Raw genomic sequence first — 26,442 nt, 5'->3', positions numbered from 1 at the left:
TTAACATGATGTGCAAACCAAGCCAATGGCTTTCAGATTATGCTAAACGATGAATGTCTAAAAGTGTGTCACCAGCATGAAAATTTTGGAAAACTCTGAATTACAGGATTTGGGGATGTAAAATATCAATATATTTTACAGCAGTCTATATAGCCCAAGTCTAAATAACTTGTGATCCACAAACAACACCTAGCTAATCAGCCATAAATATTGGCTCATCAGATGCTTAACAATAATTCTGACGAGGGTAGCCAGCAAAAAACAAAACTTGACTAGCCTCTGGAAGCTGCCATATATGGCTGGGAATCCAAATCTGCCTTGACAGATTAAAAATTGTTCAGTTTCAAACAATAACATGTCAACTTCCTAGAAAAAAAAACTTGCTATGCATAGGTAGCTCAATTTAGAACACTCTTAGGACTCAGCTACATTTGTAAAGATAAAGCACTTTATGTGTGTTATAACAGTATGGCACCAGATGGCGCTGTGGAGTCCCTGTATGAAGTTTACAACGTGTTTAACTGAATCGCTTCTTTGATGTGTCTACATCCAGCCTTAATTTCAGGGTCATGGGTTAAAGCCCCATGTTGGGCAAAAAGATTCCGGTATTGCTAGGGGTTGGACTAGATGACCCTCATGGTCACTTCAAACTCAACAATTCTATGCTTCTAGAAGTTGCATCTAAGTTTAGGCGGTATATATTACTATCCTAGTCCTGGCTAGTGATAATTACTTGTGATAAATTGCCTTCAGAAGGCAAGAAATACATTACATCAGTGCACCAGTTTGCATTAGGAATTACATGAGTGCCCTACTTGCTAGCATTAGTTCAGACAAATGCTCCAGGGTCTAGACTGGTTTCCTGTAGTTTTTGAGACATTGTGAAAGGTATTAATTTTGAGCACTACCTATCTTGGTTTTTAGATTTTGCATCTTTTTCTTTCACAATTCTTACCATCTTCAAATTACTTCTGTCAAAAAGGACATGCCACATAAATGATAACCAAGGGCCATGAGGCTGCCAAAGTCCAAGCCAGTGCATTAAAGTGCTTAATTTCTTTTTCTGTCTATTTTTGATGGTCACTGTTAAGTCAGTTTTATAATTGATCACATTTGTTTTGATTTTTTAAAAAAATTCTCATATTTTCCTCACCTGGTAGAGTAATGACATTGATATTTTTGGATCCTCCCCATTGGATGTTTGATTAGAGCATTTTACTTCCAACAAATTAAATTTTCTCATGAAATAGGAAAACTATGGCTGAAATTAATGTTCCCCATTAAACTGTCACTCACAGTATTTGGAATAAACTCTTTGCACTGCATCAGTGAGAAATAGGAAGGGGAAAAAGTGTGTGTGAAAATATTAACTTGTTCATCTGGAAAACCCATCTGATGAGTGGAATAACAGAAGCAAATGGTCTAAATAGGAATAAATACCCTGCTTCCAGAACCCATCTGCTGTAAACTCCTGTAGGAAATCTTTTCAAAAGCTTAAAATAAAAAGAACAGCTATTTCAGAGATGAGCAATACAGTTATTACTCATAATGTTTTGATTTGCTAATGGGAATCTGGTACAGAGCTGTTATATTCACCAGCTGCCATCTACCTCAGGCAGAACCATGCTTGACTTTGCATATGTACAGTCAGTACCATATGCTAGGAATGGCTTGCTTTGACCGAGCAGACAGAAATAATTCAAGCTTAAATTTTCACGCCTGTTCAAAAAAAGGATATGACAATACAGATAAAAACTTAAATATCTGAAACCATCAACAACATTGCAATCACCACAGGAATTATACATTTGAAAAAGCCACATTAAAAGTACTGGTAACCTATTTCTTTCCGTTCCACTTGAAATACTGTAAAATGAAAGTAGAGATTTCAGAATCTTTATAATCTTTCATTTTTAATAATGATTTTAAACAGTGTTATCAAGTTTCATTAAAAAGGACTGAAAATTCTGTATGCTCACCTAGAAGTTACGCTTCCACTGAACATCAGATGTAGGACACTTGCGTAACCCAGGTACTTCAGATACAAATTTAGTGCTCCATCAGAAAATAAAATCAAAATTGACAGTGATTCTGTAATATTAATGGTACTTAATTCAATTCTGTATAAATATTTTTCCAACAGTAGTAACAAATTCTTTTATTTTAGAGATCATATGGAAAACATAGACGCAGAACTTTCAGACCTTTTTATGCAAGGAAAATAAATACAAAATTGAAGGCGTTTATCTAAACCCCACTTATTTTTGTCCATTTCATAGATTTCATTGGCTAAACAGGCTCTTGAAATTATAATCTGGACTGACATCAAAACAGAGTGCAGCTTCTTTTTTCAAAACAACAATTGAAATACTTGAATAGACAGTGATTCATTTAAAAAGAATCACAATTCACTACACAAAAGCAATATACCAAACAGAGGACACACAATGATTTGCGTAAGTAGGAACACTGGATGATTAAGGTCTAGGTATTAATCAAGGACAGTCAAGACTAACTGGATAATCAAGGTCCAGAACAGATTCAAAACATTTTCTCTAACACATTGCTTTCCTATTAGATATGTAGTAGTTAATAACTACTGAAGATAGTCCTACATGGTTAGAAAATGAAATATGAAGAACTGTATGAAACCATGCTAAAATGGATAGAATGATGATTACTTACCAACAGGGCGAGCTGGAGACATTACAATGGTGTGGTGATAATATAACAAAATTAAAAGAAAAAATAAAGAAAGTTTGTCAGAATGCATGATATGTAATATGCTTTAACTGTGGATACTCAGTTGAACACTAAATTCTCATATATTAGCCATAGTTAAATGCCTCTTGCTGTTATTTAAGTTGCAGTTATCAGAAGCTTTTTGTTCCTGCATAGGATTTGATTTTTAAAAAGTAAAGTAAAGAAAGCTGTCTGGAATCAATCATATGAGCAACACTTTTGATAGGTTCATATGCCATTATCAAATGCCATTGCTAATGCTTTATTGAAGTAAAGTAGTTCTACATTAGCCCAAACTTTTAGACCCTGATGAATACATCATCGAAAACCATAGACTGGCAAATGTCAATCCAATAAAAGAGAAGCATCACTGTATGATTTAAATACCAATTGAGTTTTAAGCATGGCTGATCAGGACTGCAGTACAGGCTGGAGAAAAGCCCTAGGCACCATTTTTCCTCATTCAGTAATAGACACAAAGGATCATACTACATCCCTTTTCCAATCTCTGACAGACCTGATGAAAATATAACATTACTCCCAATGGCCATAGGAATTTCAACTCAGATGTCCCAAATTGCTGCTTAGATCATTTCTAGTTTCTTTTTAAAATGTGGGAATGATCGACAAATTATTTCTGCTTCAGATTAATACTAAGATTAAAAGTAGTTGCTTCAACAAATGATTTCATTCTAGCAGAATACTGTCATTACATTAGAGTTGTTGGGGGTGAGTGGGATCTGTCACACCTGCTTTTACTCAACATATTTTAAGGAAGAGTTCAGAGGTACACTGGGTATTTTTGGTAGGTTAAATATAGGAGAGAGGAAACAGACCTAATGTTACTAACCAAACAAGTAAACCAATATTGTGAACTGCTTTCCCCCCCCCCAATTTAACTTTGTTAGATTTAGGCAGCAATCCTATAGTCAGTGCTTACCTTTAAGTAACTTCTACTGAGTAGACATGTATAGAATATGCCTGTAAGACGCCCAAGTCAGACTTTTGGAACTTAATATGTTGTGACATCTTTTGAATATAATAATTTTATTTATTGTTATATTCTGTGCTTTTTTCTGGGGGGGACACAGGGATACACATACCCCTAAATATTTTGTGAATCTTTGTATTTTTGTCCATTTACTGTATTTATTTTTCCAGATTTGAACTATAAAATGGTGATTTTCTTGAGTCAAAATGAGAGTACTCCTAAACTGTTTTTCGGGGGGGAAAGCACTGGTTATATTTATATCTTTTATTTCCCTCATTCCCCATTATACTATCACTATATTTTTCCCTAAATGCCCAAGGAAGAAATTTACAACTACTTGTGAGAGATGGGGAGGGGAATTAGAATAATCTGCCACTCCCTGCACCCTACAGATTTACGAGTTGACTCTGCTTAGAGGTATTTCCACCAGCTGCTGGAGAGAGGAGAGCATTGGGAATGAGGTGATAGTAGAGACAAATTGGCCTGAACTGTGGCCTGATTTGTGGACTCCCTGGTCCCTAGAGCCATACATTCAGAACTAATGGGGCCTAGCAGGGTGCCATTGACAGGTCAACCCAAGGGGGAAACACCAAAGAGAATGTCACCTTGGGAGTTATGATGGGGGGGACGGGGACGGGGAGTGTACCACCCTTAACATTAGTTAAAAGGATCACACATGACAGGTGGCCATCCAACCTCTGCTTAAAAACCTCCAAAGAAGGAAAGTCCATCACTTCTTTTGGGAGTCTGTTCCACTGCTGAACATCTACCACCAGGAAGTGTGAAACAGTTGTGAAAAAGACAAATTCTTTCCTAGGGATCATTATGAAAGGAACTGAAAATAAAACAGCCAATATCACAATGCTGTCATACAAATCTATGGTAGAAACAGATTTGGAATACCATCTATACAGTTCTGCTTGCCATATCTCAAAAAGGATATTGTAGAGTTGAAAAAAGGCTCAGGGAGGGCAACAAAATGATCAAGGGGAAAGCAACTTCCCTAGGAGGAAAAGGGAGTTTATAAAGTTATGCATGGCAAAGAGAATACGAATGAAGAAAAGTTTTTATTTCTCTCTCTGAATATTAGATGAGTCAGGACACATAAAAGAAAAGTACTTCTTCATTCAGTGAAGCAGTGATGGACACTAACCTGGATGGCTTAAAAAGAGAATTAGACAAATTCATGGAGGATAAGGCTATCAATGGCTACAACGCATGATGGCTATGCTCTGCCTCCACAGTTGCAGATAGTATGCTTCTGAAACCGCAAGAGGGGAGACTGCTCCTACAGTTTTCCCATGGGCATCTGGTTGGGCACAGTGAGAACAGGATGCTGGGACAAGATGGGTCATTGGACTGATCCAGCTGGTTTTTCCTATGTTATTCTCATTAATAGTTGAGGGTTCCTATACCCTATTTAGCTTTAAAAAGAAAAAATACTAGCTTGGCTTTCAAGAACTGCCTTTTATCTGCTAACGTTTGTCAGCAAAATAATAATAATAATAATAATAATAATAATAATAATAATAATAATAATAATAATAATTTATTATTTGTACCCCGCCCATCTGGCTGGGTTTCCCCAGCCACTCTGGGCGGCTTCCACAGAAACCAAAAAACACTAAAATATCATACATTAAAAGCTTCCCTGAATAGGGCCGCCTTAAGATGTCTTCTGAATGTCAGGTAGTTGTCCATCACCTTGACATCCGATGGGAGGGCATTCCACAGGGCGGGCGCCACCACCGAAAAGGCCCTCTGCCTGGTTCCCTGTAGCTTCGCTTCTCGCAATGAGGGAACCGCCAGAAGGCCCTCGGCGCTGGACCTCAGTGTCCGGGCAGAACGATGGGGGTGGAGACGCTCCTTCAGGTATACTGGGCCGAAGCCGTTTAGGGCTTTAAAGGTCAACACCAGCACTTTGAATTGTGCTCGGAAACGTACTGGGAGCCAATGTAGGTCTTTCAAGACCGGTGTTATGTGGTCTCGGCAGCCGCCCCCAGTCACCAGTCTAGCTGCCGCATTCTGGATTAGCTGTAGTTTCCGAGTCACCTTCAAAGGTAGCCCCACGTAGAGCGCATTGCAGTAGTCCAAGCGGGAGATAACTAGAGCATGCACCACTCTGGCCAGACAGTCAGCGGGCAGGTAGGGTCTCAGCCTGCGTACCAGGTGGAGTTGGTAAACAGCTGCCCTGGATACAGAATTGACCTGTGCCTCCATGGACAGCTGTGAGTCCAAAATGACTCCCAGGCTACGCACCTGGTCCTTCAGGGGCACAGTTACCCTATTCAGGACCAGGGAGTCCTCCACACCAGCCCGCCCCCTGTCCCCCAAAAACAGTACTTCTGTCTTGTCAGGATTCAACTTCAATCCATTAGCTGCCATCCATCCTCCAACCGCCTCCAGGCACTCACACAGGACCTTCACCGCCTTCACTGGTTCTGATTTGAAAGAAAGGTAGAGCTGGCTGCATGTAGAAAACACAGTCCTTCCAAAAACTGTATTCCCTGCTTCAGCGTCTGCTGTCTACTGGAACAAATACTAGGTTTTGAGGACAGCAGGCTAAAAGCAAGTATTTATTTATCACCCTTGGTGTTAAGTTGTGGGTGAACATATCAGACAACACAGCGATTCTTCAAACAGCTCTTGTTTATTCACAGGCCAGAACAGAACTGAACTGAAGGGTTCAGCAAGCCTGCTTATATAGAGCTCCGCTAGAATGCAACAGTAACCATTTTCTGTAACTATCCAATCACTGAACGTCACTTTCGATCTACAGTATCCCCCTGCTGGCCCAGGGTGAGAACTTCAGTACATAAATAACACTTGGTGAACTCAAACACAACTACCAGCAGGTACAGGATATCCTGAGTGCAGCAAGTAGGTCAGAGAGTGAAAAGCTGCTGGAAGCCCCTTATACAGTACAACAAGAAATTCCATCACCAGTCAGAAGTTTTGTGGGTGACTGTCGTTCCGTGAGTTTATGGGAAGTTGTATGTCTTTTTTCCTCTATCCATTGGCTCTTTGAATAAGTGGTTCATCTTACATTGATATGGGATCATTAATAAAGATGAGGGTAAAACATGGGTAAAATGGCGAGAGGGGGGATAGTATATGAATGCAGAGTTATTAAGGCTGCTCATGAAAAATATTTCATACTTATGCATTATTGGAACAACATTATTGGGTGAGCCGGCAATGAAGCGTAGCTGACAGGGGCAGAAATACTACATAAGTAAAATGCCTGGTCTCATTGAAGCCAATCAATACAAGACAGCAATTCTATGCTCATTTACTTAGGAATAAGTTCAACTGAATATACCAGAATTTATTCTGAAAGTAAATAAGCATAATACGAGGTTTCAGGTTAGTGGAAGAAGGCACAACACTACAGTCCCCCTTTTAAAAAGTGTCCTAGAGACTGAAAGTTCAAATCATTATATTATATACACAAGGAATATTATTTTTGTTAGAGCCATAAAAACAATGGGAGTTTGACAATGCAGCTTTATATGCAAAATTTCCAGTCTCCTGACTTCAAACATTATATTTCTTGGCTTTTTAAATGTTCTTTTATATATCTGATGTTCCACATATACTTCCAATGCAGTGTCTTCCATTGTACTGAATAAACACTATGCCTATGGTTAGTTAAATTAGAAAGGGTGGGGTGGGGGGGAGAAAGATAATGAGATATCTTCTTTCATGTAGGAAAATCAATTAAATTATATATTTTCTTTTTTCACCTTAATTTGCTCAAGTTCAGGCTCCAGTGAGTTCAACAGATTCCTCCTTGTCCCCTTTGTTCAACTCACTACTCATATAACTATGCTAAGCTTCAGCCTAAAGAAATTGTTGGTCTCTCCAACATGTGCCCTGGCTGATATTATGAGGAAATATGAAGTGTGTAGCTGACTAGTGTAGTGACTAGTTTTCTTATTTCCACAAAAAAAGGAAGGAATGGGTATGATGCTATTTTCTCTGAAATGAAAATCTATTGCCTGCTTTTCTCAAATTACAAAATGGCAATCTACACATCAAACATAGTTTGTACATGAACATGTTTTGCAGCTTAAAACAAAAACTTATTATCTAAAGTGAGTATTAATAGTAATATTTTAGCAGCTGGATTACCACAAAACCTCTCTCTTTTATCAGATCTGGACAACTCCTCTCCCTCACTGCCTGCAAAGCCACTAGGTTAACTCCCCCCCCACACCTTTTTTTTTGTTCCAGATTCATCAAATCAAACTGAACTGTGTCTATGTATTAAATGATGGAAATGGAAACTGGCGTTTCAGGTCAGTTGACCTCTGTTCTAATAAAGCAATCCATAGAGACTTTGATCATCTGATTTAATGTGTATGAAGGAGAAGGAACACTGATAACGCTAAAAATGTTTTTATTAACCTTTCACAGCTCTACTGAACCTTCAGCACACGCTGCTAAATTGTGAAATAGTGTCTGAGTGATATCCATCCATCCATGGATAAGGGTATATCTAACAAACACACAAACAGATACACACAACTTATTATAATATATATTACAGGTATATTTATATGCTGCCTATAAATATTTAGATTAGTGTTTCCATATTGGACTCACATCACTTAATACTGTTGACATTTTGACACTGCTGAGGACATATATCCATTTGCCTTATGATTTTGCAAATGCTTCAACATGTGTGCAGGTTTCAGGAAACTGTACTGAATCTCCAGACCGTCGTAATATTAGTGTGCTGGTAGATCCTGGAAGGAAACAATAATTCACCCCAACTGGATTCATCCTCTGGATTTAAACAGTACATCTCCCAAAGAAGTTCACACCTGGCTATGTAAAGCAAGGCAATCGGAACCACTAAGTGCACTAAGTGGAACTTACAGACAGCAAGACTTGAGAGAATATTATTTGTTGATCTACAGTCTGTTGCCCAATGGGGACATCCTTTGACCTCCGACAGGATATGTATTTGGTGTTCCCCAATATATCTCAATTCTGCCACACACGCCCTTTTTCTTTCTCTCTAGCATGAAAATTTACCATTTTTTCTGTAGCCTGAGATCACGATTCTCCCTTTTTCTAAACCAGTGGTGGGGAACTGGATCTCCCCTACCATTCCATGGGCCAAATCTGAAAGGTGGGAAGGGCCACTCACCCATCAATCACATGTTGTCACAATGACATCAGGTGATCTGGTGTTTTGAAGCAGAGCTTCAAAGCACAGCACATTGTCTTTGCAATTACAGGGCACCTTTAAAGTCTGCAGCATCATGGCATCTCTTGAATGCACATGCACACGCACACACACTTCTCCCTTAAGCTAAATCAATTTCTCCCTTTCTTCATCTTAGATTTTCTATTCTGGCATAGAAAAGAACTTTAGATTTTTGTCTGAAGAGATTTCCATGGCTTATAAGGTTAGAATAATGTGCAATGTACTAGTTTGAGCATCTGTTCACTATGTTAATTCTTCCTAATACAACTCCTAAGCTAACAATTAACTATGAATACTGGGAAGTATGTGTGTTTTTGTGTTTACCACTTTAAGACTTTTTTCTGCTTTTCATGATGTGCGAAAGGTAAGAAACACAACTTTCTATATGCAAGTTAACTAGAAAGGATAATTATTACAAAACTGTTCTTTGCACCCTTACATTGTGAACTCTGCGCATATTGGAATCACCACAGAGAGCAAAGAACAAACAGAGTATAAACCCAAAGAGTTGGATCTCAACTTATGTCACACTTGGAGCAGACCTATAAGATCAATGGGACTTAACTTAGGCAGTCACTTAGGAGCTTTAGCTTTCTGGTAGAGAACACAATTTGCACGTTCAATGTTCCATGTTCAACCTTTTGCATGAACTCTTACAAAATTATATAAATTATATAAATGAACTCTTACAAAATTATATAAAAGAAAAAGCTGTTTTTAAATATATATGTTTAAAATCTACCTGCAATTATTTCGACTCAAAATCCTTATATTTTCACCATTTTAGAAAACAGAACCACACTATATTGCAGTCCCTTTCCCATAACCCAACACTTACCTCGAACAGTTAGTGTAGCAGATGCTTCAACTTTTCCAACTCTGTTCTCCGCTATGCATGTATAGGTCCCCTCATCTGTGCTCATCGCCTTTTTAATACGCAAGGTGTAGTCATCTTTGATGTCGTATCTGCATTTGAAACAGAGAAGATGAAAATCACTGCTCGGCTTAATGTCTTACCTGGAATATACCATCCTTATTCTATCTTGGATATATCTCTGGAACATAATTTATTATGTGGAATTAGATAATTCCACTGAACATTAATCTTCATGACACTTTTATTGCACCATGCATTACTTAAAAACTTTACAGCCATAAAATTAGTATTGCTATGTTCATGTGGTATCAAGGCTTTATTAATAATATCAGTCACTCTGCCCTTGATCTGGAGCACTATGATAAAATAGAGCTAACACGCATCAGTTATCAATATATGACATTCCAGGTTTACCCTGAATCTAAGTACATTACTGCATGTTTTACTTCTGGCCTTTAAAATGTTTCATCTCCATAGTAAACTGCTAACAAAGTTGACAGTTTCTTTTCTGGTGTGGGGAATATACTGATTTAAACTAACACAGTAAATAAAAAAATATGTAGGGAAAGCCATAGTCAGCGGTAAAGAATCTGCTTTGCATGCAGAAGGTCCCAGGTTCAATGCCAGGCATCTCTAGCTAGGGTTGGGAATATCCTCTATAAGAACACAAGGCAAGGCTGTTGGATCAGGCTAAGAGTCCACCTAGTCCAGCATCCTGTTCTCACAGTGGCCAACCAGATGCCTGCGGGAAAAATCCTTAGGCAGGAATCGCGCACAAGAGGACTCTCCCTTCCTGTGGTTCCAGCAACTGGTATTCAGAAGCATTACTGCCTCCGGCTGTGGAGACAGAGCATAGCCATTATTGGCCTTTGCCTCCATCAGACTGTTCTTTTTGTTCTTCAATCCCTTTTCTCTGCTTATACCAAGGACTCTGTACTTTCCAATATAATGGGAGCTGGGGACCCAAGACGAGAGAATTGGCAGATTAGAAGGGAGAGTTCTTAACTCTCTCTCATTCTCCTGTTTGTACATTCATGGTTTCCTCTGACACTGCAACAAGGCTGGGGAATCTACATAGGAGAAAGTGGTCAACATGAGCAGTGCCTCTCTGGGAGAAAGTGGTCTACAAGTGCCTCTCTGCTTCTGCACTGATGTGATAGAACCATGGGGAAACCTGTCCTTCTGCCCTGAAACTTTATTTTTGTTCTGCAGGTAGGTACAGTTTAAAGTAAGTTTAAAGTTAAATAGTGTTTTTAAAGGTTAGCGAGGAAACTTCTCACTGGCAGGTACCAAGAGCTAGAAACAATACAAGAAGCTGCCATTAATTAAGTAATTTGCCATTCTGATTGGCACTCATCAACAGGAAAAACGTTACTATGTTCATTAGACTAAGCACATGAGCAGCAAATGGAAGTATCAAATTTCCAGAAACTGTTGATATGCTATTGTCAGAGGTTATAATTAGTATTGCTATTCTTTTTTTTAAAAAAAATATTTTTTTTCCACAGAGAGCAAGCAGTGAAAGTCAGGACCTAAATTATTTCCTTTAGGTTTTTTTAATGTTAAGACTGACTACAGTTGAATTGAAAATACAGAGGCAAAAATCTAAATCTGCAGATCACGATAAAGCTTGGCCATTTCATATCTGAAGAACAATTCCCACCCTTCTAAGAGTACAGAAAGTGGCTAGCATATACCTAGACAGTCAAAAGGGTATAACTGGCTTGAACTTTAATGCAGACAATCTTGGATACAATTCTGACAATCAGCTTTGGGCTGCAGCTGACTCATTCCCACTTCATCTCACTGATGTACTGGTTCTGGCATGCCAGCCAGCTGCCTTGTAAACCTCAGCAGACTTCATGTTCGCACCTATCAATCATGCAATTGTGCAGAGACTGATGGGTGTACAAGTTATTTATGTAGCATGCCAGGACAGAGAGCTAGCCACAATGATAATCTTGAGTACCAGTGTGGAGATTATAAAGTAAATGTGCCCTTAGAGTGGTCAAATCAGCAGCTATTTTGAGAAGGAACACCAACTCATTGCATTCTAGCCTGCAAATTATCAGTGGGTTTCTAGACCACCCTGAAAAAGGCATGCTATCTAACGAGCAGCCAGTGTATAGCAAGGCTCATGAGATATTGCAACCATCTGTTCTCCTAAAGAATTGATGTAGTGCCCCATAGTCATCTGTTCTACTCACACTGCCCACACAAGTCATCATGGTTCACTGATAATCTATGACAGGTGAAGCAAGAAAATAAGAGGTTGGAAGTTAATTGGCTCTGAATATGCTGTGCAAAGGAATAATGTGAAATGGAAGGTTACATTTACGTATTTAAGTGACTTGTAGGGAAAGAAAATGAAAGACATATTGAGTTTAGCTTCTCTAGGTAAAATACCATAATCCAATCGACCTTTATGGTACATTCAGTATAGGTGCTGATTGTAGTCTGAACCATATAACCAACTTGTCATATGACAACCATATGATAGCCCTTGTTGGAAGCCCTTGTTGTAATGAACTGGCCCTTTAAACTCAGCCAATTGGTTGGCAGTTTGAGATCATTGCCTGCATGCGAGAACTCATTCAGAGGTGGAACTAGCTCCACACATTACCACAGACATCTTGGCATATTCTGTGGTTACTTCATGAGGTGGGCTAGTATAGAATTTGCTCCGCACACAAGCAAATGAAAGCTCAAAAGTACGTACCTGCTAACCGTTGCTGCTTCTTGTTTCACCAACAAACTTTTCAAATAAGTATGATGTATCTGATCACCTCCTTACATTAGCACTAGTAAAGACCACATTAACACTAGTGAGGACCATTGATATTAACCACTATTGTTGCTGTATTTTTCTCCTACTCTTCTTTCAAGGAGCGCAAAGCAGTGTAAACAGAAACTAATAAGAGCTCTAGAAAAGCAAATTAGATCACGAGAACAGCAAGAACTGAATTCTGATCACATCTCTCTCACATTTCCTTTACTTGTGTTCTTACAGTATTTTTACCCCTCTATAGATTGGCTCACACTCAGCAAAAGAAGTCGAAAATGTCTTTAAAAGTGTAGTTGTAAGAAACAATTGTTAATGCCATATACAGTTATTCCTTTTCTGAAGTAATAGCTACAGATAGTCTGCTTTTCATTAAGCAGAGGGGAAAGCATACATGAGAACAGATGAAAAAACATTACTGGTTAGGAAATTCTTAAAGAAATAGGGTGATTTTGATTTTGAAATTTGGCAGTCTCTGGCTCTTATGAATGCAGTCTTTGTTGCTGGTTTGATTAACGACAGTTGTACAATAGTGTGCTGACAATCCCTGCCATTGAGACACATTTCCCCCCCAGATATGAAGCACTGTTGAAAAATGCAACCCAATCAGATTTGGCCCCTGGACAACATGTGCTATCATCACTGTACCGTGAATTGAGATTGATTGGTAACCAGCTGTGACAAAGTGGGGGGAAAAGAGCTTTGTATTTTTCTTGGAGGAAGAACTAGAAAACTTAATTGTGTCAAAACCATTACCATCTGTAGGTGAAATAATGATTAAAATAAAACAAGTTAATCTACAATATCTAAATTTAGCTTAGATACAGAAATCCTTGCTTCATACTATTATGAAGCAGTGGATTTTCAAAGTCTAAATTGTCTTCTTATTTTTTGTATATATTTCTGATCCCATCACAGTGAGTGGCACCTTGAGCCTATATCCTGATGGCCCATTTTTCTGTGGCCCATTTTCTGTAGCCCATTTTAATAAAGTAGCAGTTCTGCACTCACTTCCTTGGGAGTATGCCCCATTGAACTCAACAGAACTTACTAAGCTGCTGCCTGAGTGCTGGAAGAAAAACTCCCTGCTGCAAGGCCTATTTCCACCTGGCCTAGGGGGCAGAGCCCAAACTCACCCTGAACAGCTGGGAGGCCAGAGGGACACTGCTGGAATAACTCTTGGGTTGGGTCAACTGGCTACAATGCTTTAAATGGTTCTAATTTTAGTTCCTCTGTTTCATTTTTGTCAGGTTGGTTTTGGTTAAATGTTTAGTTAGGGTTTGGCTGTTACTTTAATTTGGGTATAACTGTAAACTGCTTATTATTGTTGTTGTTTTATGTTTTGTTTTATTGGTTTGTTTGTTGCTTGTATAGGATATCTTGTTTTTTAGTGTTTGATGTTTTGTTGTGTTTTATATGTTGTAAGCTGCCCAGAGTGGCTGGGGAAACCCAGCCAAATGGGTGGGATATAAATAAAAAATTGTAGTAGTAGTAGTGGTATATGTATAGAAAAAAAGAAAAAAAAGGAATTGTAATATGTTGAAATACCCCATAGAAATTAGGAATACAGTACCACAAAGATCCAGAATTCAGTTGTTTCTAGTATGGTTTGTACAGTTCTGACAATAGCAAAAGGGCATGGGACAGGAACAAGAAATGCATGTGTTATCATATAGAATGTCAGGTTTGTTCTTTAGCAAGTGGGGCTTCTGTTCCGCACTCTTGAAATATGCACGACCAGATGGGATTGGTTCCACTTGGGAGCTCCAAGTTGAGCTGAACCCTAACAAAAGAAAGGGATTATAAACAGAGCTGATCAGCTGATCAGTGGTGATTAGCTTTCCAGAACTCCAGAGTACTGTAGCTGATCCCTGCTGAAAGTGTGGCTTGGGGACAGTGACAATCAGCAGACCAGTGTTGACTTTAAGTACCACATGGATCAGCTGGTATCTTCCTTTGCAGCATGGCTTGAACTCAGCTATAACAGTCTTTCATTTAAGCAGCCTATCATTAATACTTCAATCAGTTGTACCAAATGGTTGTGCAAACAGAAGCCAGCTTGTGCAGTCAGTTTTTCCCCTTCACTCACATTCTTTCCCTGATTCCTTTGTCTTGCCTAATCGTGCATGCCAAAGGCTCCAGGGGAAAACCACATGGCATGGGGGAGAGGGACAGCCCTATGTAGCATATGCTGCAGAACTTGGAAAGGGTGTTTTAAAAAGGAAACAGTTCCAGTTCAACATGTTCAAAAAGGAACCTATTCTAGTTTATGTTTGTCCCTTTACAAAATGAGCTCATTCCATTTGTGTTCCAGTTATCCAAATTATCCTAGCCTCACCCTCCCTGGCCTTCAGCATTTGGAATGTTACAAACTGTTGTACTGTGGTATAAAATATACTCAAGAAGACTAACACAGCATCAAAACATACACACAGTGGAATGTTGTGAGGATACAGATTTAGTGGGCGTTGGCAGAAGTTATATTGTGCAAGTGGTCATTCAACTTTGTTGAATCACGACCATGTTGTTTGCAAAATATGGCAAAAGAGGGAATTCACCTCTCTTATGTGAAGATATAACACAAAAAACTGCATGTTAACTGAGTTGGCCGGAAGTAAAGTGGTGGCTGGTTTGTGTAAAAATAAATAAATCTGCATGTGTTTTTATGGAGATGTCATTGAGGGGCCTGATCCTGGGGCTCCACAGGGAAACAGATGGGGCTTTGGATCCATGGCTGCTTCTTACCCACACTTCCCCTGAGTCTACTACTCTACATCCTACTAGTCTACTAGCTCTACATCCATAGAGCTTCTGCAGTATAGGGTATGTTCCTTTGTGGAGTGGAGGTGTTCCTCCTAACAGAACTTATCTCTATGAGAATAGAGTCACCTTTGCCTCATCCTACCCACCTTCAGCCAGCAGCTCTTGAGATTGATTTTTAAGCCTCTAAATTCCTATCTGAGTGGTGAGGTCATTGCCAAGTAGTAGCAACTTATCAAGACTTTTATTTATTTAGTTGCTGGTCTCTTTACCAAAAGAATAGTAGTGTTCATAAACTGTTAAAGCTGCCAGATGAGATTTATGAATTCGCCAACAAAGTATATTCCCTTTTTTGTACAGTACTTGAATTAGTTTATTTCTTGTTGTTATAAGACACAATAAAGTATAAGCAATATCCATCATGCCCTAACCAGTTTATAGCGGTTACCCTGCAAAGGTTCAGACGTTTCAACACATGCTATCATTACACTACATATTTTGATAGAACTTCTGGTATTTTTTGACTGAAAACCTTATGGTTACTAGTAGAAATTAAAGCATATTCAAAGCAGTTGGACTTTTCCAATGCAAAACATATTCAAAACAGTTGGACTTTTGGGGTGTAGGTGGGTGTAAGTAAGAGAGTTTACAATTTCTTGGAGTGGAGTGTGTGTGTATATAATCTAAAAATCAACTGTTACACTTATTGCGCAACATTGACTGAATACACACTTGGAATGTGTTGGATGAAAGCTGACTTTCTCAGCTTGAAAGCAAGAGATTATATGTCTTCTATACATTTTTAATAATGCTTAAAATTATTTACAACCAAACTAAAACATTTTATTGCAGTGTTCAAAGATGAGCAAGCAAATGCAATGGTCATAAACATTGTTAATAAAAAGTGAAAAGCATTGATGGATAATATGGTAAAAACTATTATATTAAAAATAAGGAAAGCTAGAAAGGAGTAGAAAGACAGCAAACCAGCACTATACAGTTGTTTTGAAACACTACATAAAATAATTTGCCATATAATAGTTGGTATCAACCATCATCTTCACTGGCATTGACAACTAAGATAACATAAAAGTAAATCCAGTAGAAACTGAACCATTCTTTCCATCATTTTAGCAGAATGGAAAGAATAGTTGCTCTTTGTATCAGAGTTGAGGCACATTTATCCGACAGCTTGTATTACCTTTTCTGTATTGTAATTCAACCCTCAAGCACTGGAACGTGAAGACTTAGAGCATCTCAGCATGTAACAAAAATCTCAGCATATAACACAGAAACTGAATTCTCTTTGAAGAAATGAGGAAAACAGAAGACACTGGCCATTTTTTGCTTTTTAAAAATGGAAACATTATCAGAGTTGAACAGCTGGGAACCAGTCAAGGAACAAACACACCTTTTGTTGACTGTTTTGTTTTATTCTGTGTTGGTTTTAGCATTAGCTATTATAGTTTTGGAAGTGAAATTAAGTTAAATGTCTTCTAATCTTCATTTTCTACTGACAAAAGATGGATTAGTATATCAAAGGGGAGGTATTCTATCCTAGGCCTTGTAACATTCAGAACGATTATCTCGTTGTAGGGTACTTCTGGCAAGATGCGGATTTCTATGATTATTGAACTTCATAATTAGCAGTTCAGTGCCCAGCTATATATGCACCTCTTCTAGCTAGAAATAAGTTTTAAAATTAAAGGGATGCATTTTTAAGAAGCAGAACATGTGGCAGTAATGTTGTTGGCATCCGTATGACTCAAAAAACAATGAAGTGCACCTCCAAGGGCAAAGTCAAACCACTGGAGAATCACAGCACCTGCTGTGGCTGTAGAAACTGCTAACTCATAACTGCTGCCTCCTGCCCTGATTTTTCTGTGTTAGGAGCACTGAAGTGCTGTGTCTGGGCAGTGTGTACTGAGGTCCTGGGCTGCCCAGACAGCAAGACCCCTCTCTTGGCCTTGCTGATGTGGTCCAAAGGAAAGCAGAGCAACACATTTGGCATGTTCCTTGGCTGCAGGAGTTGGCAGAAAGAGGTGTACAATACACCATCCAACCACCTTAGGTATTCCACTCCGGATTTGTATATGGTTTACTCCTTAGCCTTTTCTTCTCCTGAAGATGTCCCACAAGGCAGCACTTATGGATTTTTCCTTGGGGTTTATTCCTGGAGTATCTCTCTCAGATGAGTTTAGCCAGAAGGCAGTGAAGGTTTAGGATAAGAGCTTTCCTTCTCCTACCTTCCCAAGTTGATGAGCCCTATCTACTCTCATGTCCTCCTACAGAATGTGCAGTAACCGCCTTCTTGATCACTGGACCCACTATCGGTCTCATCCATTCAATTCACCAGAGCCTGTCTTTGCATGCAAGGGAAATCCCAGACTCACCAAAAGTTTGAGACCCATTGGCTACCCTCACCTAGATTAGCCAGCCTGTTGAAACCATTCCCAGACTGTGGCATATCCCATGTTGACAGCTTCTAGGAGTCACAGGTGAGAGCTGAGCGCAGGGTAGGGGCCAAAGGTGGACAAACTATCCCAGATGGATGAGGATATGTCCCCCACCAGAAGTACTATCCCTTCCCTTACACCCTGATAATTTTGTTGTCTAGTTTTTAACAGAAAACTTTGTATTGAGGCTGCCCTTAACCTCTCCAGATGTACATAAGAATAGCAATACAGTAGTTTTTCCTTTCATTGATCAGTGGTTCAGATAATCCTTTTGTCTTCCCCATGCTTCTCATAAATGGAATTAATCTTTCGTTGATGGTAGCATAGGAAAGAAGAAAGCACAACAGATTTAGGCAGAGATGATACTGAAAGTGCTATGCTTAATACAAGAAATCACCTTTTCCCTCCTGTCCCTTTATTTAAGATGGTTAATTGTTATTAATTAAAATTGAAAATGTGCTGATGTAACCAAGGATTAGATCCCTCATGCCACAGAGAAAAGTCGTACTTCTAATTAATTTGCAATACACATAGGGCTGCATTTAGTTGCAATCTGTGCTGTGATTAACTTGACTAAAGCACATAGCATTATAGTGTGTTATTAACTCATATTTCATTGAAAGGTCATTTCCCCCTTGGTTGTGTCTTGTAGAAGCTTCAGTTAAATACCCAAGCATTTAATGCACAGGATATCAAAGTTCCTTTGTTGTGTACACTTGGCATTTTTTAAAAATCAACTCCATAGTTTCTTAACTACCTTTCAAAAGTAATTTGAAAGTGTGAGGTGGATTCTCAGGGCTAATATTGAATAGAAAAGGTATCCATTAGTCCATTAGGATTTTTAATTTAAAAAACCCCCAATCATCTATCCCTTTTTGTGGGTTACAAAACATTGCCTTTAGTTAGCCCTCCTCTCTGAATGCTGTTTCCTGCTTCCTGCTTCCTGCTTCCTACTACTCTACCCTCCTTATCAGGATTCCTAGGTGTTGTGAGAAAAGAGACAGTTCTACCCTGGTCCTGTTATCTCCCACTCAAAAATGGACTGTGAGCTTCTCATTCTCAAAAAGCTTAAGGAACTACTGGGGAGATCGCATGGTCTGAAATACTAAAAAAATGCTCAAAGAGAAGGAAGTTGAAGGTGGATGGGAGTTTCTAAAAGGTGAAATAGTGAAGGTAAAAAAGCAGACAATTCTAACAAGAAAAGGGCATCAAAAGAGGCATCAAAAGAAATTGGTGTGGCTGCAGAAGGCACTTACAGATGATCTGAGATTTAAGAAGGGTGTGTTTAGGAAATGAAAGAAAGGGAAAATAAAAAAGGAGGAGTGTATATGAGTAGCCAATAGTTGAAGGAAGGAGGTGAGGCAGGCCAAAACTCACAATGAGGCAGGCAAATGTTGTCCCCATCTTCAAAAAGGAGAAAAAAGAAGACCCAGGTAACTACCGACCAGTCAGCTTGACACTGATACTAGGAAAGGTCCTAGAACAGATAATTAAGCAATCAGCCTGTGAGCACTTACAAAAGGATGCTGTAACTACTAAGACCCAGCATGGGTTTCTCAAAAATAAGTCATTCCAGATTAATCTCTTTCATACTTTTGATAGAGTTACAAGCTTGGCAGATCAGGGGAATGCTGTGGATGTAGTGTTTCTTGATTTCATTAAGGAATGATATTCTTGCAAGGAAGCTAGTAAAATATGGGCTGAATAAGTTAACTGTCAGCTGGATTTGTAGCTGGTTGACTGACCAAACCCAAAGAGTGCTCACTAATGGTCCCTTGTCATCCTAGAAAAAAGTAACAAAGGGGATGCCACAGGGTTTTGTCCTGAGACTGTTGTTGTTCAACATTTTTATAAATGACTTGGCTGAATGAATTGAGGGGATGCTCATCTAATTAGAGAGGTTTCTAATCCCACAGCAGACTGAATTGGGATTCAAGATAACCTTAACGAGAACTAGGCCCAAGGCACAATAATTTATTTCAATAGGGACAAATGTCAGGGTTCTACACTTAGGCAGGAATAACCAGCTGCACATATATCAGATGGGGTTGGGGGCGAGACACCTGGCTTGCCAGTAGTACATGTAAAGGATCTAGGGGTCTTAGCAGACCACAAGCTTAACATGAGTCAATAGTATAATGCAGCAGCAAAAAAGCCAATGTGATTCTAGGCTGCATCAATTAAAAGTATAGTGTCCCCATCAAAGGAGGCAATAGTACCACTCTATTCTGCCTTGGTTAGACCATACCTGGAATACTGTGTCCAGTTGGTGAGGCACAATTTAAGGAATATATTGACAAGCTGGAGTGTGTGTGCAGAGGAGGGTGACCAAGATGATCAAGGGTCTGGAAACCAAGCCTTATGTGGAATGGTTGAGGGAGTTCGACATGTTTAGCTTGGTAAAGAAAAAATTGAGAGGAGATACGATAGCTACCATCAAATAACTAAAGGACTGTTACATGGAAGGTGGAGCAAGCTTATTTTCTCCTGCTCTGGAGGTTACAGCCCGAACCAATGGTTTAAGTTACAAGACAGAAGATTCCAACTAAACACCAGGAAGAATTTTCTGATGGCAAGAGCTGTTCCACAGTGGAACAGTCTCCCTTGGAAGATTGTGGAGGAACAGAACCTCCATCTGCCTCCTCTTTAAGAACTTCAACTTGCTCACCTTAAGGTGAGAGATGTTTGCAGAGCTGTCAAGAAAACCAGAAAAAGAGCTCAGCACTTGCTGTGGGTGCTTTTTAGTGATGTCATAACTTTGCTATTTGGTGATGTCATAATCATTTCTGCCTTTAGAGAAATATTGCCAGTCTCTGTCCTGGATAGCAAGTTTTCAGGTAGCTAAAACACATTTTAATGAAAACTACAATAGCCAGAGTAATTATTCTCCCACTGCCCCAATAGCTATTGACTGAGCTGACAACACAATGATTTCTGAAATTTAGGAGAAATCCCTGAAGTGCCTGGAAATTGACAGGCAACCAATGGCAGTCCTTTAATAGCAAAGTAATGTACTCTCTGCTACTAACTCCAGCTAACAGTGGCAGTCACTGAATTCTAGAGTAGCTGAAGTGTCCAAACAATAAAAGGCTGGCACACATAGTTATTGCTATAATTGGTCCTTGAGGTGACTAGGTGATAAATGATGGTATCTGAGATCCCTCTCTTAAAGGATAAAGCTGTAGCTTCTGCTGAAACTCTTTGAATCTAAGGGCAATTTGACATCACCATTTTAGACTGAGATATGGTGAAGCAGTAGTTATTAGTTAGCAGGTTTCTTTTCTTTTATTGTGTATTCCATGCTTTTATTTTGTATTTTTAATGTTGTGAACTACTCTGAGAGCTACACATGAAGGGCAGTATATAAATAAAATATAAAATATAAAATAAAATAAATAAATATATTTGCTACACTACTATGCCAGTTGATAACTCATTTCAGTTTTCCCATGAAAATATGTGAAGAAGAGAATTTCTAAAAGGTGAACATAACCCAAATTTCCATTTCATCCATCCTTGTAAAGGAAATAGAAGGGTCTCTTCACCACAACTACAGACTGCTAGAACAGCCTGAAGTTGGCTTCAGATTTCCTTTGGCTCCATCTACATCATGAATTCAAAACTTTGTTGACTGGGGGGTGAAAATAATGCCTTGGTTATTGCTGATACCCTTCAGTATCTGTAGCTGCAGTGAAGCCAACAGCAATATCAACATGCAAATTTTGGTGCTGGGTCAAGATGTTACCCCAAAATAGGGTAACAGTTGGGATGGTTTGCCTCCATTCAAATTACAGAAACATGATTATTTATGATTTATTGTATAGTTAGGAACATTTAATTTACTTTATAATTTATAACTGCAGACTTCATACAGTTCACCTTATTCACTTTGTTCTTTGTTTGTTTTGTTAAGTCATTATGATCTATTTTCAAAGTTAAACCAATTTCAAACTTGGTAGGTGGAAGAGGGAATCAGAAGGAAATACCCAGCCAAGTCACGCTCAAAACAGACCCACTTAAATCAGTGGATAAGTATATTGATTGCAATGGGTCTGTTCAATGACTAATGTTGGATATCACCTAGAAAGTTTGTTCCTGTACTTAAGCACACAAAGCATAATTCTGCTATTTAGTATTTCTACAGTGGTTGTTCAGCATAATAACCTACAATCACATCTCTTTCCTCCTGTATGGTATGGTTGCTTGCCACTTTCAATTCCTTAGACCAGAGCTTTCCAAACTGTGTCACGACACATTAGTGTGTCAGCTGCAGTGTGTAGGTCTGTTGTGCAAATGCTTGGAAAGGAGTTAGTTTAACCTCCATAGTAAAACTGAATTTCTGTGTCGCAAAATGCATGTTTAAAAAGTGTGCCACCAACATAAAAATTTGGAAGGCTTTGCCTTAGACCAATACTCATTTAACCAGAAAATGTCCGTACATGCAACTCACAAGTACAGATTGTAATTTCATTAAAGGGGTATTTACTGAACTTGAGCAAGCTACTCATAGTAGGTAATACAAAAAAGAACCATGCGATATTTTTAAAGAAACTGACAAATGCATGCATTCAGTGCAGTAGCCTCAGTCTCACAAGAATTGGCACTGCTATCTTCTTCCATGTAAAGGTTTAAACACTTATTACAGTATGTCATAAATTTTAACTTGTAATTGAAAATCTTTCCACTTTCTTAAGGGGGGGGGGAATCTTGTATCACTTGCTACATAATTACAGGCTATGCAGCTGGTCTCTCAGGCTTTGCTAGAAATTTGAAAACATGAAACGCTGCACAAGCCCTAATCAAATTTTATTAAACGTTAAGCCAAAGAAATGTCATCACCCATACCACAGCATATCAGAGAGTAACAATGGCTCCCTATCTAAGCCTAAATAAAGCAGAAGATTTGGGATTTGATTCTGGCCATATTTAGTTAGAAGTTGTTATGGATGCTCTCCATCATTTAGGGACCTCACTGCCCTTCAATATAAATGTGTCAGCCCTATTTGCATGAAACACACATCAAAGAGAAAACTAGTCATATTAATAAGCTACTTTAAGAGGCACACCACTCCTACTAGTCAGTTTACATTTTCCAAACACTAGGAATTATATCTAACCACTTTGATTGACTACCTTTGGAATATTCTGGCGGCCAGAATCTGGTCTGTATTTTACAATTTACACTCTAAAACAGGCATAGGCAAACTCAGCCCTCCGGATGTTTTGGGACTACAACTCCCATCATCCCTGACCACTGGTCCTGTTAGCTAGGGATGATGGGAGTTGTAGTCCCAAAACATCTGGAGGGCCGAGTTTGCCTATGCCTGCTCTAAAGCAACAGTCAATTGTAAAACCTATTATTTCAGTCATGGGTATCAAGCTGGTGATCTAACAGTTTCTTGTTTACCTGCAGTAGTTTGACATGAGTCATACCTGATTAAATGTTTTCCTTGTCTTTGTGAGGTATGGTGGGTTTAAACTTATGAGTAATATATACAGTGGAACCTCGGTTTTCGAATTAATCTGTTCCGGACATCCATTTGACTTCCAAAATGTTCAGAAACCGAGAATCAATGAGCTGACTGCAAAGTCAATTGGGGGCGGGGGGAATGAAAAACGTGCCTCGGAAGCCATTTGACTTCCGAGGTGCATTCGAAAACAGAAGCATTCACTTCTGAGTTTTTGGTGTTCGGCTTCCGAGACGTTCGAAAACCAAGGTTTGGCTGCACCAGGTATTTTTATCCTTGATAAAATGCATGCTGTGTTGGGTCAGTGATTCAAATGGGCTACTCCTATAATAAGCCTTGTAACCAGCCAGAGCATAAATTCTGCATGGTACTGTTTTTAAAATACCACTATGTTTTCAAAACAGATTATGAATTTGTTGATATTTATTCATGATCTATAAATGTAAAGGGAAAAAATGCAAATGAAACAATAAATATATGTATGTTACTAACAATATTTTGCTCTAATCTGTTTCCAATAGTTTCTCCTCAGGATTTGCATTTGCTTTGACTTAATACTGAATATGTCTGATGTTGTTGTAGGCAACACTGGTGGTCAATTCATCTGATTCATGCATCCCCAGGGTGGCATGAATGCTTCTTGCTCATTGCTGTATTCTTGTTGTTCCAGTAATGAAAGTAAAGAACCACAATGTGGGACAGGTAAATGACATGGCTCCTTTCCTGACCTCTTTACAGATATAATCAAAGAGGGATGGGATCCACCCACAAGGAAGTACTGTATGTATGAGCGTATAAAATTAGCTCTGATGTTTAGGCATGTGAAATTTTAACTACCAGATGTAACCTAGGGCTACATTCACAAGATAACACTCAGAGAAGTCCTGAGCATTATGATTAAAGTTGGGAGTGGTTGTGTGGTGTTTCTCCAATGTTTCTCACGGACATAGCTGAACACATATTTTGCCTATATTTATCCATGTTTGATTAATTAGCCAAACACAATGACTTTTGCAAACTTCCTGCCTCTCACACTCTGTCACTTTAACAACAGCATCTGCCAGGCCAAGTCTGATCCACAGGCTAGAGGTTCCTCATCACTGGATTCAATGGTGAGAGCTCTGTGCTCATTCATATTTGTCAGCCTGAAGGCAAAAACATTGTACTGTGGAAGCACATGTTCAACAGGCAATAAAAATCCAGCATTCAACTAAAGTCCAAAACATTTTTCTGATTAATGTGATCAAGTACAGCAATCAGAATCACCAGAAAGGAGAATAACAATTAGTATTTTTCATACCTTCCTCTTGGCAAGTCATTGTCATCTTTCTTCCAACGCACTGTTGGCTGAGGATCGCCTTGTACCTGGCATCTGAATTCTACAACTTCTTCCTCCAAAACCACTTGGTTGATTGGTCTCCTGAGAAATGTGGGTCGTTCTTGAAAACAAGAGTTCCAAATTAAACAAGTTGGCTTTATTCAATTTCAAATCTTTGGGAACAATCCAGTCCTCAGCAAACATAGTGCCTGTATGCTCAACTGAGCCTTGTTTCTCCTTCTCCCACTAGAAACCATAAAGTGGAATGACAGGTGTGCCTTTCATGTCTCCAAACTGAACTCCAGCCTCTCTGCAAACAAGTTATTTGTGCTCTGACAGGAAGGCAGAAATGGGACTCTACTGAGCACATGGGAATCCTGTACAGGCTAAATGGAAAAAGCTATGTATTTGCTATGGCCATTTCACAAACCCAAGCAATCAAAAACAGTTGCAGTTACTGCATGAGAAATGTGTTCATTTATATTATATATGGAGACAAGATGTGATTGCAGAAGCTTCATCTCTTGATTGCTACCACCTCAGCTAGTCATGTGAGTCAACTCTAACTTTTCCAGTGACCATGGGTAAATTGAATACATGTTTCTTTAAGGCAAAGCACAATATGTTGCATGTTTTAACCATAAAGAGCTTGCAAGAAAACAATCACAGAAGTGCATACTAGATACCAAGGACATGCAAACCGAAGTAGTCATTATTTTAATTTTGCACCATCTCTACTATTTTCTGTATGACTTCCAGGAAAAAATAGTAATTTCCCAAGTTGTGTTCTCAGAGAGTATTGTGAGTTTGTCCAATAGCTAATTATACTACTATAGAATGATCACAATGAATGCCATTGCCAAAGCAATTAACATTCTTTATGCAAGATTAACTGGATTTGAATCACCTGCATAACTTCCTTGCAATGTTAATCTCTCAGGAGACAAAAGAATACTGGTTTCTTGTATATGCTAAATAAAGTATTGTCTTACATCACTCAGTTAAGTTAATTTCATAGCAGATTTTTGGAAATATGACTTGCTGTTTTAAAAAATCTGCCTATAAATTTTGGTGGCATAATTATAATTGCTGTTCTGTCAACAGCATTCAACAGATAAATTAAAATCACAGCTATAGATAACATGTATAACGTAGCCATTTTATAAGCTTTAGCTGAGTAAATAATGAACACTCTCAGACTTTGTTTCTGTGTGAATATTAAAAGCTTTTGAAGAGGGTAATAAAATAGGTCACAGTTATATGTCGTGTCTGCTGTTTGGACTATGGCTGTTATGACCTTTATAACTTCGAATAAACTTTGCTTGTAGTTATAAATGTTTGCTACCTATCACATTAATAAATTCACAGAGGCTTAAGTTATGGTACAGCACTTGACAGGACATACAAGAGCAGGACATTTCCAAAAATATAAAGTAGTGGGGAAATTCCTTACTAGCCCTCATGAAGCTCCCACCAACGAACTCAAAAGTTCCCCACTGGTAAAGTGCCTTCTTAAGTTCACTCAGATTCTTTCTTCAATATGAGGACACAAATCTCTTTGCTCCTCTGCCCATCTGAGACATCTTAGAACGCTCAATTTCTACCCCCCACCTCCAGCAGCCGTATTTACATTTTCTCTCTCCAAAATGTATATCTCCCAGGACATTCTATACAAGATCTCAAAGTAGCTGTTTTACTACAAAGGAATTTCAGAAATAGACTGGAAAGAGAAGCTGCTGAATTGCAACTCATTACCAAACTTAAAACCATGGAGAGACCTGGTCTGAACAAAGACATTGGATTCTTATCTCATTATACATGACTAAG

The 26,442-nt window shown here is 38.8% G+C and overlaps 1 protein-coding gene and 1 long non-coding RNA gene across 23 annotated transcripts in view; one reads left to right on the top strand and one right to left on the bottom strand.

The window, feature by feature from the left end:
• Positions 1 to 26,442, bottom strand: part of ROBO2 (roundabout guidance receptor 2) — an 839,550-nt gene that overhangs the window by 131,586 nt on the left and 681,522 nt on the right. For 15 of the 22 annotated variants that reach the window (XM_081199575.1, XM_081199578.1, XM_081199595.1 and 12 more), the window contains 3 exons: positions 24,598 to 24,736; positions 9,793 to 9,920; positions 2,686 to 2,697 (listed from right to left, as the gene is read on the bottom strand). In XM_081199575.1, coding sequence (XP_081055701.1) covers positions 2,686 to 2,697; positions 9,793 to 9,920; positions 24,598 to 24,736 — 279 coding nt within the window. The remainder of the gene's footprint in view (positions 1 to 2,685; positions 2,698 to 9,792; positions 9,921 to 24,597; positions 24,737 to 26,442) is intronic. The other 7 variants (XM_081199586.1, XM_081199596.1, XM_081199577.1 and 4 more) reach the window with 1 other exon arrangement.
• Positions 20,625 to 25,116, top strand: LOC308590055. Its single transcript, XR_014009645.1, has 3 exons — positions 20,625 to 20,666; positions 23,880 to 23,999; positions 24,866 to 25,116. It is a non-coding gene; the product is annotated as an uncharacterized lncRNA (long non-coding RNA).

Source organism: Podarcis bocagei (genome assembly GCF_964188305.1).
Source record: "Podarcis bocagei genome assembly, chromosome: 6".
Lineage (NCBI taxonomy): Eukaryota > Metazoa > Chordata > Lepidosauria > Squamata > Lacertidae > Podarcis > Podarcis bocagei.
Note: the sequence above shows the minus strand (reverse complement) of the source record. Positions and strands in the feature narration are given on the sequence as shown.